General features: G+C 39.5%; 2 protein-coding genes across 2 annotated transcripts in view; one reads left to right on the top strand and one right to left on the bottom strand.

Annotated features, from left to right (window-relative positions):
- The window catches only part of dock4 (dedicator of cytokinesis 4), an 88,363-nt gene extending 77,150 nt beyond the window's left edge, over positions 1–11,213 (bottom strand). The window contains exon 1 of the mRNA XM_053631224.1: positions 11,130–11,213. Coding sequence (XP_053487199.1) covers positions 11,130–11,166 — 37 coding nt within the window. The 5' untranslated portion in view covers positions 11,167–11,213. The remainder of the gene's footprint in view (positions 1–11,129) is intronic.
- A 144-nt stretch (positions 11,214–11,357) lies between these two features.
- Positions 11,358–20,421, top strand: znf277 (zinc finger protein 277). Its single transcript, XM_053631225.1, has 12 exons — positions 11,358–11,478; positions 13,006–13,216; positions 14,109–14,197; positions 14,782–14,864; positions 15,830–15,921; positions 17,243–17,353; positions 17,566–17,698; positions 17,846–17,913; positions 18,041–18,137; positions 19,514–19,556; positions 19,646–19,820; positions 20,080–20,421. Exons 1-12 carry the CDS (start codon positions 11,445–11,447, stop codon positions 20,264–20,266), a joined length of 1,323 nt encoding a protein of 440 aa, XP_053487200.1. The 5' UTR covers positions 11,358–11,444; the 3' UTR covers positions 20,267–20,421.

Genomic DNA, 20,421 nt, shown 5'->3' on the forward strand with positions numbered 1-20,421 from the left:
GATACTGGCACTAAGGCCACACCTCCTTCAGTGAGACTCACACAGAAGCCACACCTCCTTCAGTGAGACTGACAGAGGCCACACCTCCTTCAATGAGACAGACACAGAGGCCACACCTCCTTCACTGGAGCTTACAGGCACAACCACACCTCCTGTAATGAGACTGACACAGAAGTCACACCTCCTTTACTAGGACTAATAGGCACAGAGGCCACACTTCCTTCACTGGGACTAACAGGCACAATGGCCACACTTTCACTGGTGCACTGTTGCAAATCTATGTTATGTAATATACAGTATGTGTTACAATTAAAGCAAATCTGTATTAAAGTGTTATAAACCCATTAGCAGCTTAATATCAACCATTTCCACTCAAAAGTCACTGTATTACCAATTTATAAGGAAAGGATTTTTTATCAAATTGAATTGATGGTTAAAAATGATTCTCTTCACCTGACAGCTTCAGCAGCATTGCTCATGGTGATCATCAGACTAAAAGACCTGACAGCAGCCAACAAGCCAGAAACCGAGCTGCTTAGCCAGCAAACAGGAGCTCTTTTCAAACACCTTCCACATCAAAGTGATTACTCTACATGACACTTTGACAGCTGGGAAAAGTTGGAAACGTCTAGACAAGGTCAAGCCTCAGCCTGTCTGAGGTTATGGAATGAGAAATATAAAGGCTGAAAAGCTGGAATATGTATAAAAAATTAATTAACAAATAAAGTGAAAAAAATGTATTACAGAATTTGGAAGTACTTTTATTTTAGTATATCTTTGCTGGTGCCTTTTCATGATTCTGCAGAATTAAAGTCCAACCAACCGCACGCAGCGGTCTCTTCTGGACAAAAAAACAATGAACTCCAATTGAAACCTATTGGGAAAAATTTTGCTGGAGATGCTGTATAGTGATGAAATTTGAGCTCTCCAGAGACATACCAATATCCCATACCAATATCTGCCAGGCAACACAGCCCACAACGTGAATCAAATACCAGGCTGTCACGGCCCATTTTCCTTTTTAGAGGTGTGAGCAGTACTACAGGAATAGATCCAGGAGGATATGCAGGTGGAGGACGCAGAGTTCGACTGCTGAGCCAGACACAAAGAGCGTGCAGTCTTCTGAACAGGAAGTGGCTTTGGATCATACATTTTGCATGGATGGTCAATATTTAAAATATATATATATAATTACACAAAGCCAGTGTTTACCTCATTCTGCCTGCAGAAGTTAAGGTTATGTGCTAGTGACCAGGCTATGAGTCACTTAGGAGTGTCACTGTTGACTCAGTGTTTCTACTGTTTTAAGAAGTGACAGCAAAATGACTATCCTGCATCATTGCACAGTTAATGACAGTGCATAGTTTTTTTTTCCTCTTCACATTTGTTATAGGAGTTATGTGCCATGGTGAATCCACTGACAGTGTAATTCTATTTTTCGACCATTCATCTCTTCATTCACCATTCAGTAACTGCTTTACACTGGTCAGGATCATGGTGGAACACTAGGCATTAGGCGGGAACGCACCATGAATGGGATGCCAGTCGATCACAGGACACCATGCACACGTTTTCACAACAAGGGTCAATTTAGAATAAAATAAAATGCCCAATCCACCTACTAGAATGACACTAGGAGCTGAGTAGAAACCAGAGAACCCAGACGAAACCCACACAGACATGGGAGGGACATGTGTAACTACATACAGACAGTAACCTGAGCTCAGGATCAAACCCTGAAGCTGTAAGCCAGAAACACTACCTGCTGCACCATATGCTGCGCTATCGCACGAAAACTGTTACGTCATGTCATGTACAGCGCTAGACATGACTGTTATGTCATGTACGGTGATATAAATCACTGTTATGTCCTCTTGTGTACGGGGCTAGATCTTTTAACCGGTATGTCGTTTCACATACGGGGACTGTAAGAAATTACACACTGCCTCTAAACAGATTCCACTCCAAGGTAGTTGTTTTAAAAAGCTCATCCCTGAAAAAGGCTGAATTATCAAAGGGACAATTCACCTCAGTTTCAGCAGTATGTGTATAATACCACCTAAAGTGACATTCAATCAGTTATCGCATGGGAGCAGCAGTGGGACATCAAGAACCATCACTGAACAAAGGGGTATGTGACCGTAATTATCATTCAGAAAGACGTGTGTCTAGACAATCCTATCACCTCACCATTTGGGGGTCACACCTGAAACAACATCAGTTCTGTGAGAATGGAAAGTCATCACATCAAATGCTATCCTTAATTTACATTTAGAGTGAAACTTTATTTACATCACGTTCAGAAAACCTGGTTTGAAATACAGTTTGTGCTGATATTGTTCCGGGCTCACTTTGACTCTGATGAACCTGAAGTGCTTCATGTACTTTGTCACGGTCATGCTGGAATAAAGTTATTCTTCATTGATATCTTCAACATACTCATCATTTTTTCTTACAGGATGGATATAACCATTGCGTCGTGTCATGTACAGGGATACATACCCATTATGTCATGTCATGTATGAGGCTAGAACTAACTATTATGTCAAGTTATATATTTGGATAGACATAACTGTTATGTCATGTCCAGAGTTAGACATGACTGTTATATCATGTCCGGCGCTAGACATAACTGTTATTTCATGTCATGTACAGCGCTAGACATAACTGTTATGTCATGTCATGTACGGCGTTAGACATAACTGTTATGTCATGTATGGCACTAGACATAACTGTTATGTCATGTATGGCGCTAGACATAACTGTTATATCATGTACAGAGCTAGACATAACAATTGTCATATCATGTACGGGGCTAGACATAACTGTTATGTCATGTGTGGGGTAGACATAACTTTCAGGTCATGAATAGACATGAACTCCAACCTGGTTTCAGACCATTTTTTGCATGATATGTAAGGGGAGGCGATTATCAATACAGGTCTGTGTGCAACAACCTGAAAACACTGTCTGGCAACAACTGCTTCAAACTGCTGAATAACCTAAAACTCAAAAAAAAATTGATCAATCAACTATATCCAGCTCTAAAAAGCTCCCTGTAGTCTGTGTTTATATGTATTATATGTTTTAATGTTATGGCGTACGTGTATATTTGCTCATTTGGCTGCTACATTTATTCAATGTGACTGACAGTTGAGACAGGATAAAACTGAGCAGTTGAGAGTTAAGAGTCTTGCTCAAGGGCCCAACCATGGAAGCTTGGTGGGTCTGGGATAGGAATCTTCCAATCAGTATCTCAAAGCCTTAAACACTGAGCCACCACTTCTACCAATTTTGTTTCCTCATCTGACTGATTAAAAAAATCATACACAAGAGTGCAAATACACTGAGATGTGGTCTGATGAGACTGTAACTGACAACATTCTGAGAGTTCTGGTACAGATGGTCCATAGGTGTTGTGTCTTTTCTCTTTTCTTTGCATAGGAACAAAATGAAATGGTGAGTACTTGCTAAGCAAAAAGGTTGTTGCACTCGTCAGCTGAGGATCGTCCATGAAGGTAAGAGAAATGACAGCTTTCACAGCCCATGGATTCGCAAGACTCTGGCCCAAGTAATATTGGACCATTGCTATGAAGAGCAGCTGGCATTTTCAAATATTGTGAATATATTCAAATATGCAAATATTATCATTTTCAAATCACAGGAGGATCTGGGGTAAGAAGCTAAATATTAAATCACCAATGCTTGGAACCGGTATGGTAAGACAGTGACTGCAAAGATGTCAGAATTGAACCATGGAAGAAGGTTGCCTGGTTGATGAATCACGTTTTCTTTAATATCATGTGGGTGGCCCGGTGCATGTGCGTCGCTTACTTGGGGAAGAGATGGCACCAGGATGCACAATGGGAAGAATGCAAGCCGGCGGAGACAGTATGATGCTCTGGGAATCCTTGGGTCCTGGCATTCATGTCGACGTTACTTTGACACATATCACCTACCTAAACATTGTTGCTGACCAAGTAAACCTCTTCATGGCAACGGTGTTGCCTAATGGCAGTGGCCTCTTTCAGCAGGATAATGTCCCCTTCCACACTACAAAAATTGTTCAGGAATGGTTTGAGGAACGTGACAAAGAGTTCAAGGTGTCGGCTTGTCCTCCAAATTCCCCAAAATCTCAATCTGATCTGTGGGATGTGCTGGACAAACAAGTCCAATCCATGGAGGGCCCCACCTCACAACTTACAGGACTTAAAGGATGTGCTACTAACGTCTTGGTGCCAGATACCACAGCACACCTTCAGAGGTCTTGTAGAGTCTATGCCTTGACAGGTCTGAGCTGTTTTGGTGGCACAAGGGGAGACCTCTGCCCTGTGGTTCGTTCTCTGAATGTGTTCACCTGTCCTGTGTTAGTCCATGATTGGTTTGTCTACTTATACCCTGTGTGGGAGGGTAAAAATTTGGCAGAGAAGAGAAGAAGGTTATGTTCACTGGCCTAAAGGAAAGAGAGCCAGGAAGACAGAACAGACACAGAGGTGAAACAGAGGAAGTTCACACATCTGCTACAAGCCAAAGGCTGAGACTCTGAAAACATTCCTTAGAGAGATAAGAGGTAAGAAAACGCCTATAAATCAACTGCTATTTCCTTGTTCATTTCTTGTTAGTTTTTCAATGAATGTAATTAAACTTTAGCCTATGCATCAGTTTCATCAAACAACTCTGACAGGGACAATTCTGGCCTGTTTGTACTCAGTTATTTTTGTAACTAAGAACTCTTTAGTGTTATCCGCTGTTTTGTAACTGGAAGAGTATCACTGAGGCAAAGCAGGCATAGAGAGAGAGAGAGAAAATAACAGACTAACGGACTAACTGATATCCTGCAGAACACACTTTCACGCCTTTTCCTCATGATACGAGCAGTTGGCAAAGTAGGATCTTGTTTTGTGCCAATGCACAGACCTTAACCACGCATAATGCTCTAATGCTGAAATGTTCTGGACTGCAAGTTTTCAGCAATACAGTACTGAAAAGCCTTCGGCTGTGGCTCAACCTTTTCATTTCATTTAAAATCAATACTAGGTTTTTTAACTATACTTGTCACTGCATAGTTCTTTAACTTCACTCAGGATTCAGTGTTGTTATGGCACTTCTGTAGTGTCTCTCACAATCACGGTCTTGCATCTCAGTTTAGTACAGAGAAAATGACGGGTGATGATTTTGGCGTATCCACAAAAATAACAGTTTGAATGTAGAATTTCACAATATAGAATCAAAGCAAATATCGGCACAAAATAAACGTCATCAGAATTTGAATTATATCCGATTTTATGTTCAACCGTATTTTAAAATAATTAACCTATACTCATAGAGTGAAAATCAAAACATAAATAACTGTGTCACTTTCTAAAGGAAATCCATCCATCCATCTGCTTATCCTACACAGGGTCACAGGGGGAGCCAGGAGCCTATCCCAGGGAACTCGGGGCACAAGGCAGGGGACACCCTTGACGGGGTGCCCACCAATCACAGGGTGCAATCGCACACACATTCACACACTACGGACAATTTAGAGATGTCGATCAGCCTGCAACGCATGTCTTTGGACTGGGGAGGAAACCGGAGAACCGGAAACCCCCAAAGCACGGGGAGAACATGCAAACTCTACGCACACGGGATTCAAACCCCCAACCCTGGAGTAGTGAAGCAACAGTGCTAACCATTAAGCAACCGTGCCCCCCTCTAAAGGAAACTATGAGGTCATTAACAATCAGCATAATCTTGTCATAGACATTAATGCTGTAAATTAATTTATATTTATTTACCCAGAGTAATCTTTTTTTGTCACTAACACTTGGGTTGATTTTACATTCTACACTGTCTACAGGGAAATATGCCGCCTTCAGCTATTCACTCAATAAAGCCTTATTACAAATCAGTTCTGATTCACTATGTGGTCACTACATAGGATAAAGATGAATGGCACTTTAAATGTACAAAGTGCACTAAATGCTTAACAGAATGACATTTGAGATAAAGCGAGAACACTTACTGGGCATTAACTACTTATATATAATATACATGTAATATAATTTGTAGGACACAGACTTGTTGGTATTTTATAGATAATTAGAAAGCGAACTGAAAATAAAGCGTAATATAATATGCTCTTTTTCTAAACTCTTTCCCTACATCAACCGACACCATGGGTAATGTAGTCAATTTTTTAGACAAGGGATCTTAAACATTCAAATGTGGATTTTAATTGAAAAATAAAAAGATGCAAATAATACAAAAATTCGATTAGTATTCACACAGCGACATTAGCCCCACCAGCCCTGATGTATACTAACACTTCCCAATTCTGAGCTCTAACAGTGCCTGTGTGTGTTTGTGCCACTCGCTTTTAACATCCCTTGCTCCCTCCTCCTGTCCGCCTGCCCATGGCCCAGGGCAAAGCCCAAGCAGAGTCAGCATGTGACAAAGAGTGGCTCATCTATATGCCACACACACTCCTGTCATAAATACACTCTCACAAGCTAAAGAGTGTGAGACCAGGATGTTACGATAGGCCTCACTTCATTTGTAAACGCAGACTACATGCTCCTCAGGGACACCGCTAGTGAAGTGTGCCATGAGTGAACGGTTCGAGTCCAACTAGTTCCCTTGAGAGATGATGTCAGAAAAAGTGTGATTGCAGAGGCTGGAAACATGGAGTGTTGAATCATATATTACACAACAACACAACATTAGGGTGTTTTAACCTATGCAGAATATAGTCTGTTTGATTCGAACCCTGGTGGGTTTGCCTCTCTGGTGGTCTTTCGTTCCTTTTTTGTTCCGTCTGTAGAAATATCCAGAACACATGGCGTTTCTGCAGCACTACAACTCTGTCCTTTGGCTGAGTTCACTTTCTTGCTCCTCACTACAAACAAACCTCACTCGGGTTCAATTGGAATTGGACCAACACCACCTCATACTCATGCTCATACACTCTCTGAAAGGTTGTTTTGGTCCACACCTGAGTGTGTTCCCACACCAGGATTTGATTCAGGACCAAATGCTGATTCTGTAGAAGTACCCTGAACAAAATGGTTTCAGTCAGTTCCAACTGAACTCATGATTCGTATGCAGTAAGAAAGTTATTGGACTCACTTTGTGAAGTGAACCCAACATGCCATTTTTCTGTAGAAAGCTGTTAAACTGAGCTGGGGGGTGAAAACTGAACCAAAGGACAGAGCTGTAGGACTGCAGAAATGCCATTGACAAAAAGAGATGATCATCAGTGCATGTGATGCTTGGTAAAGAAGCCCATACAGGATTTTCCAGGAGATTTTTTTGTGATTGTTGCAGCCAAAAATGCTTGATTTGTGGCAGATTTTTATTTATTTATTTAAATTTGCTCTGCAACTTGTAGAGTTTTTTGAGCTTTTTTGAGGAAAACTATTTGAATTGCGAAATTGCAATTGTTTTGCACCGTCTTTCACAGTGATGTTTGTTGTTAAATGAGATGTGTGTTATGATGAAATCACAGGACGCGCCTTGGCAGAAATCTTTAGGAAATCTTTCTTGAGTTTGCGTTAATTTCTGCGATCGCAAGTGTTTCCGGTCATAAATTGAAGGAGTTTTCGGACCTACACACCCACTGGTCAGCACTTTTTTTGTTTTTTTTGCTTTGTTGAATAATGCACAGTGTGAAACTAAACCAAACCAAATAGCAAACGAACCACACTTATTTTGGACTAATAGATGTGGAAGCACCTTTAAATTCAGTAGGTGTATATGATGAGAGTACTGAGCTGTCTGCTAATCATTAGATAACTCCGCTGCACTTCTTTTACAACATATGGCTCTACCAGCTGCAAACAAAAACTTTTTTTGGACTGGAAGAGAAAATGTCCCTTGATGGAGAAATGTCCTGATCGCTCTATAGAGGCTTGTGTTATGGGAGGATTACAGTATAACACAGATGGCACATCAATCCTTATAAAGGAGAAAGCCAAGAATACAGTATGCAAGCTTCTGTATGTGTGTGTGTGTGTGTGTGTGTGTGTGTGTGTGTGTGTGTGTGTGTGTATACCTATGCGTGTGCGCACACATCCCTGCTGGATTCCATCCATATTTCATGAATGATAAAGGTTTCAGTAGCTGTGTGCATTAATACAAAAGCATTTCTCCATGTTTTGCTTGAACGAGCTCGAGTCCTACTCCAGCTTGTCGCTAAAACGGTTTCTTTTTTATTTTTATATTTTATTCCGTGCTTTATGCAGAGACAGAGAGGACAATATTAACTGCTGTTGTGTCTCTCTTGTCCTGCTTCATTCTCTTCTCCTTTTCTTTTGCTGAGAGTTTGGTGCATGTGTTCATGTGTGAAAGCTGATTTTTTGATGTCCTGTGATCTCTGTTCCACATGAAACAGTAGTCTGGGGTTGTCTTTAAATGGACTCGGGTGTGACTGTGTCACAGAGATACCCCTCCCTGCCAAGGGAAGTCTCTGTCTCCTAAATACTCAGTTCTTCTATGATACTTCCTGTTTGCAGCATATTTAAAGACGTGGAGGGTATCCCAAAAGAACTCTTCATATACAGATTACTCTGTCAAGATAAAACTAGACTAGACTAGCCATTCAATTAGGACAAAAGAAATAGCACCCTATACAAGGAGTTATACAGATGTTTTATAGGAGCTGACGTGCTGCAGTGGCTGAACTGCATTACTGGAAGATTTAGTGCACGTTGCACTTTCACCGTTTAGTTGTCATTTTCCAGCTCTCAGCAAGCTTTGCCTTGTATGGAGTTTTGTGGGTGTCATTAAATGTAAATCAGCTATGCTGTGACCACACATGGAAATTTACGATTGATTGGCAGTTATCAACATACACAGCTGTTCATGAATAGAATCAACTTTACTGAGACTTTTGTAAATCTGGTGGAAATGTTTTATTTGGTTAGGCCTAAAATTACATACAACTTTACACACAAAAGACTGACAAATGATGACAAATGATTAAAATAGTCTTCTATTTCAAAAGACATTTAATTAGATATTACTAAGTAAAATATGCAATTCATTGTAGAGAAATGGATATAAAAACAGTTCTTTTGGAGTGAGATCTGTATTTTGGGCTTGTGTGTCTGGCCGTCTCTTTTGCTCATTGTTGTCTTTCTCACATGACAGTTTTATGCCCCCCTCGCTATTGCTGTACTTTCTGAAATTAGATATTGTTTACTGTGTCTAGTAGACTTGTACAGTATATTATTGTTTATTAATCATTATCGTAATACGGCCTCTGCAAGAAGGCTGTGGGGCGTTGAATGAATCACAGTAAACGTTAATGCTTTTGGTCCTGATAATAAAAGATCGTTTTAGGCTTGACCAGTTTGTTTTTAACACACATTAATGGAATGCCACAAAACGTAAATGCAATACGGAAGGTCTCTCTGGGCTGACATGGCTGGAAATGGGTCAGTAGGAGCATGTCACTGTAAAAGTGATGTTCAGGCAAGCTTCTGGCTAAGCAGATGCTGTGTACTCTGTCTTTTCCTGTTATAAGCAGTGAGACGACTCTGTCCACGCAACGCTAGCCTCAGGGAGATTCTGCCCAGATTTTGACAGATATGGCCTACTACAGCCATCTGACAAGATTTATCACTCAGCCTGTCGGCTTTATCACAACAAAAGCACAATGGACACCTACACAAAACTGGTTATGTGCCTTCATAGCTGTGTTTTGGAGACTGCTGATTTTGTGAGATTTTGTGCCAGACAGTTTAATATCCCCGGACACAAGATATACAGAGAATATCTAGACAGAACAGACCCATAATATCATAACTATATTGAAGGTGCGATTGTATTCTGTCTCTTACAGTAAACAGGCAGTCCATTTTTTGTGGGAAAACTACTTGAAATGGTGAAATTGCAATGAATTCATTTAATTAATTTAATTGTTTTGCACAGTCTATCGCAGTGATGTTTGTTGGTAAATGAGATCTTTTAGCTGTACTCATGTTCGACACACGTGACTCGAAGGGAGTCTGTGATGATGTCACATGATCCGTCTTGGCCCAAATCTGCGGAAAATCTGCAGTAATTTTGAAAAATTGCAAGCTCCTGCGAATATTGCGGAGTTTCCTTAATTTTGTATTAATTTCTGCGATCACACAAGTGCAAAATCCTGGACGGACTGATTTATTCAGCTAGTAAACATACAGTGTGTTAATTTCTTAGAGTAACCAAAAAGACCTCAAAAAGACATTGGGGGTCAAACTCATTTGATGTAACAGGCCACATTACACTTTGTCCGATGTCAAGTGGGTTGGACCAAAAAATCTGTTTAGTGACCAATAACACATTAACAACTCTCTTTAGTGTGTTACCAGTATTTATCTTCTTTTTTTTTTAACTAAAAGTTGTGACAGCATTAGTATTCACCCCCATTGCTGTGAAAACTCTGAATTGGTTCTTCTGGAAAGAGACATGATTACAAATCTGATTACAAATAACTCTTGCTAATGAAGAATCATATACATCATTAGCAGATTTTGCCAGTAGTTGAGTTTAAATCCAATGAGTTTTTCTTGTGATGTTTTTTTCTGCCTAGTAGCTCTTTTTTTTCTTCTTCTTCAAATCTTTCAGTTCAATCACAGTCCACATGACTATTTACATTTCAAATACGGATTCTGAATTCATTTAGCGTGCCAGATTTGAATCTGGAATATTATTCCCATATGTTTGAAACCCCTGATTTAAATAAATAAATATATCAAACACAAATGTCAAAATGTCAATTTTTCGTGTCAACAAATCCAATGCAAACTGCTATTAAAAACTACTATTTAAAAAAAATATCACTGTTTTCTGTGATGACAAAAACAAACAAAAAAGAGGCAAATCCTGTTTCAATGAAATTCCTTACATGTGATTAGTAATACATTTAACACTCCAATCAAATGCATTTAGAAATATTCTCACATATTTAAATCCTGATCTCTTCATCAATGTCAAATAAATAAATAGACAAGCTGTTATTTCACGTGCATGCTGCCAGACATCTGATTTCTTCTGATCTGATCTGATCTGATCTGCGCCCATCGTATTTTCCCACCTGCACTAATGCACCAGTGATCTTATTTCAATTATAAACGCGGCAAACAATGAAAATGTAATCTTACCCACGCCATATTTTTCGTGTTCGGTCGGTATCCACATTGTTCTTTTGTCTCGTCTAGCACAAAAAACGCATATTAGCTATATAACGGGAATTAAAAGCGATACGCTCCATATTGCTGGCACGCTGCATGTCACTGTATTGTTCCGAGGGCAGACGCTCAGCTCAGCATCCTTCCAACAGCTCAGTCTGGCGACAGAAGTGTATCATGGGAGACTGAGTCACTGAAGCGGCAAAAGGCACATGAAAGACTACAAGTCCCATAAACCTGACGGGCTAAGACGCGCTTAGAGGCGTCACGTGACTGTGTTGCTTCAAGATGGTGGCTGGGAAGGCGAGTACTGAGCTAACAGGTAGAGACCATGCTGTTGTATGTTTATTAATGACACTCGTGAAAAAATACATGTTGTGTCGCTTTTTTAGACGATTGTTTTATAGAATTAGTTGTATTTATTGTAACTGAATTGTCGCAGCTTAGTTTTCTTTACTACTGCGCTAAACTGTATATTTAAATAGGACCATAATACATTTCTACTCACAGACTTTGTTGACATTTATATATTATATGCGTTCCATATTACATATACGTATGCTCTTAATCATATATACAGTCACTTGTATCGATATTAATTTCGACTTCTTATTCTATCTTATTATTTACTAGTATGCAAGAGATTGTGACATTAACAGCACAGCTAAACCCCTGTCTTTCACAGCTAAAAACATAAATTTTGGGATTCTTTTTTTAATTATTATTATCAACAAACGTCTTAAAAATGATTAAGGCAGATTAGTTTGGATGTTTCTGGAACTTGCTGCAGCGGCACCACCGATCTTCATTAGACAGAACACACTGAATGGTATGAAGAAGCAATGCTGGGGCTGATTTCTTTCTAGCTCAGGTTGTAGATTCATGAAGCCTATTGGTGACAGTCGAGCCAAGATTCGATATCTATTTGGGCTCCATTTTTTCCCCCAAATCATTTCACTAGCTATCTTTCCATCCAATTTGCAAAAAATTGGAATATCGTATAAAACCTTTGCGAATAAAGTTTCCATCCCATGTGTTCAAGAGAACGAAAGTGTCACTTCCTGGGAAACTGGTGCAAAATATCAGTACACAAATGGAAGTTGTTGCAACCGGGGAAGCCACTGTGGCTCTTTTTTCCAATATAATAAATGACTTGCGCTTCAGAGCGTGCAGACGAAATGCTATCACAAACCTCATGTTCTCTTGTGATTGGCGGTGGGTGCCTGATATTTGGGAACAGAATTGTGTCAGACAGTTCTGGGAGGTAATTATACCAAATCATTTCGATGACAGACTTCGGCTCAGGCGTTTCAGCATGACAAAAACAACATTTGAGATGCTGTGAAACGAGATCGGTCTGTTGGTTCATCCAGTTATGCTAACTGGAAAATTTATGCCTAACATGAAAACCCCCACTCAGACGTTGTCCGACTGAGAAACAGATGCAGAATCTAATGACAACTGCTTCAGCCAGATGAGTTTGATTACAGACCTGCAAGTGACGAAAGTTTAGCTCTATCATATTGCAGCTTAAATAACTGTTTTAAGCTTAAATTGCTGTTTAGCAGCAAACTAATAAATACTGCAAGGTTCTGAGGACGTAATTAGCCTACAAATCTTTTTTCATGAATGCACGTTAAACTTTAACTTTGCCCTTTCGAATACTTTTGAATGTTTTTTTGATAGCTTTGTATTACATTTTGCCTCCTGTGTACATTACTAAAAAATGGTCATATAAAATTCTTTGTTTGCACGTTCTTTTCACTGTAACATGCCATCTTAAATTTGAAGGACTGTAATAGTGTGTAACCTGTGCTGACGTACACTACTCGCCCTGTCTTCTCTTCAGGTGGGCAGGATTGTATTCTGGAGCCGCTGTGCTTTCCTGAGCAGCTGACTGCTTGCATTAATGTCTCCTCAACGGACCAAGGCTGCCTGGTGTGCTGTGTCCTGTGCTCACACACGGCTCCTCTCTCAGATAAAGACCAGCTCCTGAAACACCTGCTGCTGGAGCACAAGCTGGTCATCGCTGACATCAAACTCATCGCTGATTTCCCAATGTACGACGAGTTAAACAATTCTGTGAATCGGCCTTTGGTCAGGTTTTCCAAATGAATCATATTGATAAAGTGGAAAGTGTCACAGGGTATGGGTATGAATATTTCAGGGGATTTTATGAACGTTGACCAGGAGATGCAACTCTAAAGTCATTCTTATTCAGCCGTGTATTTTATAACTTTGTGACTGAATAATGAAGAGTGATCACATGACCGGCTTTACAGTGGAACTCAAATGTTGTACACAGTCTCATTATTTCACATTTTAGGGTATGAAAAAAACTAGGAAATGACACATGCTTTTATGACCTAAACCAAAACTTACATATATTTACAGTGTTTTCATAAATATTCACCCCCTTGAACTTTACAACATTTTGTAGTGTTACTAAGCCACATGTGAAGCCATTGTAAAATCATCGATATATTCACATCTGTAATTGTAACACAACGATTGAATTCTATATTAATGTGCCAGGTTTTAAACCAGGTTTATACCAATAAATTATTATTATTATTTTTTTAAATGCATAAGAAGAGGGGAAAAATAATCCTCTGTAGTACTGCGGCTCTTCAGGTCTGGAGTCTTAACAGTTAGATTATGAAAAACATTCCTTTAATGATGTGTGTGTGCACAAACTTTTGACAGAGGAAGTGTACTTTATGTTTAATGGTATTATTATGGCTGAGGCTGCACATTAACTTGAATAAGCTTCATATTAGAGCATATTCTTAATAACTATTTTGAATTATTCGATAACTGCTGGTAGGAAATGTATGTAGATATGAGAGTAAGGAATAAAGTAAATCTGGACCCACCAGTGGCTCCGGGAAATTAAAGAATCTAAATATTTGATTCAGAGCCGTAATGAAAAATGTTGTTACGCTGTTGCAGGTACATGCTTTACTGGAAGAAAAGGTTTACAGAGAAGCCTATCACAGACTTTTGCAGCGTCATCAAGACCAACTCTGAAGGACCTGCCGGTAAGCCAGAGGGCTTCTTTCTCTTAAAGCTTCCAGACAGCTTGGTGTTACGAAAGTGGTGTTTAAATGTTGATTTAAATTTTTTTTACTCTTTTTTCCTCTCTTCGTTAGTCTCATTTGTTTTGAATGTTTTTGACAAAGGGATTTTGCGTGTGTGCAACCTCATATTTATACCCCAGGGATACAGGACATGGTTAAAGATAATCGAGTTCCTGGGGAATGAGAGCAAATGATCAGTGTTTTCCAAGAATGACAAATTGAGTGTTTATTGGAAATATTACTAATAGATGTCAACAATTTTGCCACCTTTCTTTTTTTCTTTTTTATGTTGAGAAAACACTATTATTTAAAAAAGTATGGTTTTTTGTGTTAGATATTTATTTATTTATTACACACTCATTTTTGCTAATTTATTATGAAAGGTGCCAATAATTCTGGAAGGCAAATTAAATAAGTTGCATCATATTAGCACCTTAACCTCTTTAGTAAGAAGCAGACCTGTGCTTCAAAATCTAAAGCACATGCATGTTGGCAGTTTCTAACCAGCAAATTTCTAACCAGTTCTGGAACTGTTTGTGTCTCAGAGCTGCAGGAGTACTACTTCCTCCTGTGTGACGTTCTGCCAGAGGACCGCATCCTTCGAGAGGAGCTCCAGCAGAAACGATTGGTGTGTGTTTATTAATCTTTCACCTCCTGGCCCAAAGAAATTACACAAACCACTGCTCACAAATTACACTGCTTTATAGTTTAATATAAGACTGCTGACAAATAGGTGGGGGAGTGGGGGGCGATGGCAATGGCTCTGTTTTATTATAGGGGGCGTTTATTTATGGTTTGGGCTAATGGTTTCTGGTTTGGGTTTATTTTCACGTGTTGTTTAACCCATATTGGCAAAGCCAGCTATTACTGTCCCGAAGTAGGAACATGAATTGGGTTTTCCTATAAAACATAATTGATCACATACTGTAGTTCCTGAAAAGCATTTTAACTGCACAAACCTAAATATTTGTCTCTATGCATTAATTAGTACAAACATTTCGAGTAAAAGTAAACCGTGAGTGGGTGGGGGAAAAAAATAACCACAATTCCAGCATGCTATGAACTGCGTAAACCTGCTATTTCTTGGAAATCATATGAAAATGATTAGTAACACACTGAGAAACCTGAGCTCCCTCTCGCATTGTTTCTGTGGGTTATAATGAGTCAACATCATCATCTCGCACACACATCTCTGGCAAAATCTGCGATCGCCGTTGCTAGGCAACCGTGTATAGCCATCACCACAGCAGCCCGTGCCGCATCGTAGCAAGCCACTGCTGAACGAACTGCTGCGACCTTCCTCAGATGTTCACCGCAGTACGCAGAGAGAATTTCACACGCTCGTGCTTCATTATGCAGATTTATTCTGACGTGTTGATTACGCATTACGCAGAAAACTGTGGTCATCATGTATGGATTTGTGGAATTGGATTTTGTATGGGACATATTGTATGATTATATCTATGCGTCAGAAATAAAATGACTTTCTTTAAAAAGTACCTTTATAAATAAAACTTGTTTTGTTTTAATTGTTTGTGTGTTTAATAATTGTGTGTTTTAATTATTGAGGAGTTTTTGCTGTGTGTCGAGCAGGAGGAGGTTCTTGAACAGCAGCAAAAGGAAAGAGACGATACCAGCTTTCAGCGGAGCTGCATTTTCTGCAATGAAGAATTTACCGGAAACAGGTAAGAGCTGCCGGTAATCACACACACGCACAGTTTTCTTATTCCTGACAAATAAACACATTGATGATGTTCTCATTTCCAGGTGTATCAGCAATATGCTATGTTTAAAAAAAAAAAAAAAAAAGCATTTGGCCTTTTTGAGCACGCCTAGCAGGTAAAAAAAATGAAAGAAATTAGTTTTGATAAATGACTGAGGCCTAGAGCTATCCTCTAAATAAGTTTGTTATATAAAAAAATTCTAGACTCTTTAACTGTATCATTTAGAATGTAATATTTACTCTCCCATTGCAGTGTTACATCATTTAATATTCACCTCATTAAAATGCAATGTTTACAGCAGAGATCAGTAGGATTGTGTTATCGTAACATTAATTTTTCCTACTAATTTATACACCAATCAGCCATAACATTAAATCCACCTGCCAAATATTGTGCAGGTCCCCCTTGTGTCACCAAAACAGCTCTGACCTGTCGAGACATGGACTCGTATCTGGCACCGACAGCTGATAGCAGCTGATCCTTTAAGTCCTGTAAATTGTGAGGTGGGGCCGGCATGGATTGGATTTGTTTGATTAGCACATCTCACAACTGCTCGAACGGATTGAGATCTTGGGAATTTGGAGTCCAAGTCAACACCTTGAACTCTGTCATATTCCTCAAACTATTCCTGAACAATTTTTGCAGTGTGGCAGGGAGCATTATCCCGCTGAAAGATGCCACTTCCATTAGGAAATACCACTGCGGTGAAGGAGTGTACTTGGCCTGCAGCAATGTTTAGGTAGGTGGTAAGTGTGAAAGTATTCGTATTCAGCCCCATACGCAGCAAGCTGTGATGCATTGTGTTCTGACACCTTTCTATCATAGCCAGCATTAACTTTTTCAACAATTTGTGCTGCAGTAGCTCTTCTGTGGGATCGGACCAGATGGGCTAGCATTTGCTCCCCACATGCATCATTGAGTTTTAGGCGCCCCTGACACTGTCACCCAGTTCACTGGTTGTCCTTCCATGGACAACGTTTGGTAGGTACTAACCACTGTATACCAGGAACACCCCACAAGACCTGCCGTTTTGGAGATGCTCTGACTCAGTCGCCTAGCCATCACAATTTGGCCCTTGTCAAAGTCGCTCAACACATCAACTTCGAGAACTGACTGTTCACTTGCTGCCTAATATATCCCACCCCTTGACTTTGCCATTGTAACGAGTTATTCAGGTCACCTGTTATGGCTGATCGGTGTATATCACTGATCAGTGACAAATAGACATGGTGTATGTTTCTCCTCTCCTCATGCTCTGATTGTGCTCCTCATCCTTTCCTAGGTCTGTGCTGCTTAACCACATGGCCAGAGAGCACTCATTCAGCATCGGCCTGCCCGACAACATCGTCTACTGCACACAGTTCCTTGATACACTGGAGAGGAAACTGGACAAGTAATCCTGCAGCTGCTGCACACACAACCACAGATTACTACTAAGATACAGGAGATCTTATAGAACAGAAAGGATGAAGCCTTGAGTAGAGCGCCCCCTCTTGGTGGCTGCATGGAGTTGCAACACATCCGATGTGCAGCTTCTGTATACAGTATAATGAAACATAGTACATTTTCTTATCTTTAAAGTTTTTCTTTTTCATATTTTGACAGTATGCAATGTCTGTACTGTGAGAAAATCTTTCGAGACAAGATGACCTTGAAAGATCACATGAGAAAGAAGCAACACAGACGCATCAACGCCAGCAATCACGACTATGATCGCTTCTACGTCATCAATTATTTGGTATGTTTTTCAGGTCACGAATATTCGATTCCAGTTTTTTAAGAATAATTGTTTTTTTTAATTATTGAAGCAGAGATATTGCTGATACAGAAGTTTAAGAGACAAAGCTGAAGTGTAACGTGACGTTTTTTTTTGTAACATGTACAGGAGCTGGGGAAGACCTGGGAGGAGGTACAGTCTGAGGATGACAGGGAGCTGCTGGAGGATGAAGATGAGTAAGAGCCGATTTAGACTTTCTACCATAGAAAGCATGACCATGTTTGAATTTCCTGCACATAGAGTACATTATAAGGTCAGCTGCTACATTTGTGAGATTTCGGTGTTGCTGTGTTGTGTGTACAGTGACTGGTCTGATTGGCAGGCTCACCCAGTGTGTGCTGTGTGTCTGTTCTGTGAGCAGCAGGAGGAAACTATGGACAAGATCTACACCCACATGCAGGTTGCTATTAATAGTCCCACTCAGTATTATGATGCATTATTAATTTGATATTGCTTGAGAATGTTTAAGAAGAAGTGCCATTAATATTCTGTATGCTTTGTAAGGCATAAAACAACAGGGTGACTGTTATAAGAAAATAATCAATTTTCATCAGGCCATTACCTCACTGCTGTTGATTATTTTCTATAACATCAGGTCCTGAATTATTTTATTCTTGCTATATAATTTTTTTTAGAAATTAATTAAAGAATGACTTGAAATACTTTGTTTATTTTTATATAAATATTGTTTATGGTTATGCTTCACAATGTGGAAGATCATTCCTGTTCACTTACATATGACAGCTATATTTTGAACATCTGCATCTTGAATTTAATAAGACACAAAAAATGCAGTTTATCAAGAAACACTTTCACGTTACAGCTTTATTGTGACAAAGAGCTAACGAAGACTCAATCCATAAATTCTACATAAAAAAAAATCTCCTCACAGAAAGCTTTACCATATCCAAAGTTACACACGTTTTTTAAGTCGTTTATGTGGAGCAGCCAATAGTGGTAGACCGATAGCGGATTTTATAGATACCAATAACCAAGTTGGGCAGTACCTGCCGATATCCGATTAATCAAGCGGACCAATACTGTATGAAAACATAAAACTCAAGTAACATATTGCTGAACTTTATTGGGAAAAATAAACAGTACTGACTGTACCATGAAAATGTACTGTACTTTTGTACTTTTTAAAAATGAAATAAATATTAATATATACGAACTATTACTAAATATTAAAGTAAATAAAAACTGAACCAAAAAAGTAGCAGTCCAAATAAATAAATAGAGACATCCAAAATGAATCAAAAAACACTTCAAATAACAACCAAATTTGTCAGTGATAGTTTTTATTTCACCTCTAGAGGCTGCTCTCGGACCCTTCTCAGCCGCTCCCACAACAGACGCAACCGGGAAAAACTATTGGTGTGGATTTATGCCGATTATGATCGTTCCAGCAATTGGTTATCAGGCCGATTTATCGGCAGAACCAATAAATTGTTCGAGCTCTAGCATCCAACATATTCCTGTGTATGTTGTTACTATTGAAGTGATTACTTCATTAGAACAAGCACGTTTATTTAAACATTACAGCTGGTAATAGAAACTTCATCAACACCTTGTGACCAATTGGAATCAAAAACTCAACTGCTCTGTGGTACAATGTGATATAAAGAATAACTTATCTTTTGGTGTGAAGCTTTGCTTGGACTCTTGTCTCTACGTGCGTTCACCATTCAGAAATTACCATTTTAACATTGTGACATTTAGAATTTCATTCTGATTTTATATCAGCATGTACTTTTTTTTAATTATTTGTTACAGGAAGCTCATCAATTTGACCTCCATAAATTAAAAACAGACCTCAGTAAGTACAGTCTTGCCATTCCAACATTTAAAGTGGAGCATTGCCACAGGAAATCCAGCTCCCCATTTGTCATACTGTTTCCTGTCCAGATTTGAAGTTTTACCAGCAAGTCAAACTCGTGAACTTCATCCGCCGTGAGCTCCACCAGTGCCGCTGTCATGGCTGCCAGAGGAAGTTCAAAACCAAAGAGGAAGTGGTGCAGCACCTGAATGAGGCCGGTCATGTGATGCAGCTTCCAGACAGCAGACACTGGGACCAACCACAGTGAGTAAAGAATCCACTGAACACCCTTTATTATATTGTATTTAATAATCAGTTATACAGCATACCACAACATTCACTACATAAAGGGCAAAATAGTGGGACAGGTCAAAGATGAGTAATGTACAAAACTACAATTATCGTAGAATGTCGGGTGCAATTATAAAATGTATTGTATTATCAACACTTGCCTAATTCTGAGATTAACAAGCTTTCTTGATTCACAGTTTATTTAAGTTCCTGTCCCTCCCTTTGTTTGTAGGTACTATTTCCCGACATACGAGAACGACGCTCTCCTCACGGCTCTGTCTGACAGCGAAAGTGAGTGTGAAGGACCTGAACAGAGCTCAGACGTCCCTGTGTTTGCAGAGGACATCTCCAACCTGAAGGCCTTAAAGCAGAGCAGTGTGCTGAACAAACTCCTCAAGAACGTAGGCAGCACCAACTAAAATCCATCCAACATGCATAGACTTTACTGGTCTTTTGCACTGGAAATGCTGACTTCATGAGTATGGTGCCTCGTTCACAACAGCAAATATCTGCACAAAAACATAGCAGACTCTGTTTCTGCTGCTGTAAACTGAGAATAAGAGAGTGATTTTAT

The sequence above is a fragment of the Ictalurus furcatus genome, chromosome 8, assembly GCF_023375685.1.
Source record: "Ictalurus furcatus strain D&B chromosome 8, Billie_1.0, whole genome shotgun sequence".
In the NCBI taxonomy this organism is placed as follows: Eukaryota; Metazoa; Chordata; class Actinopteri; order Siluriformes; family Ictaluridae; genus Ictalurus; species Ictalurus furcatus.

Excerpts from the sequence above, each read along its gene's own strand:
- znf277 (XM_053631225.1), top strand. The coding sequence starts at position 11,445 with ATGGTGGCTGGGAAGGCGAGTACTGAGCTAACAG. Across the intron at positions 15,922-17,242 it reads GAAGAATTTACCGGAAACAG|GTCTGTGCTGCTTAACCACA; the intron begins GTAAGAGCTGCC and ends ATCCTTTCCTAG. Across the intron at positions 17,914-18,040 it reads CTGCTGGAGGATGAAGATGA|TGACTGGTCTGATTGGCAGG; the intron begins GTAAGAGCCGAT and ends TTGTGTGTACAG.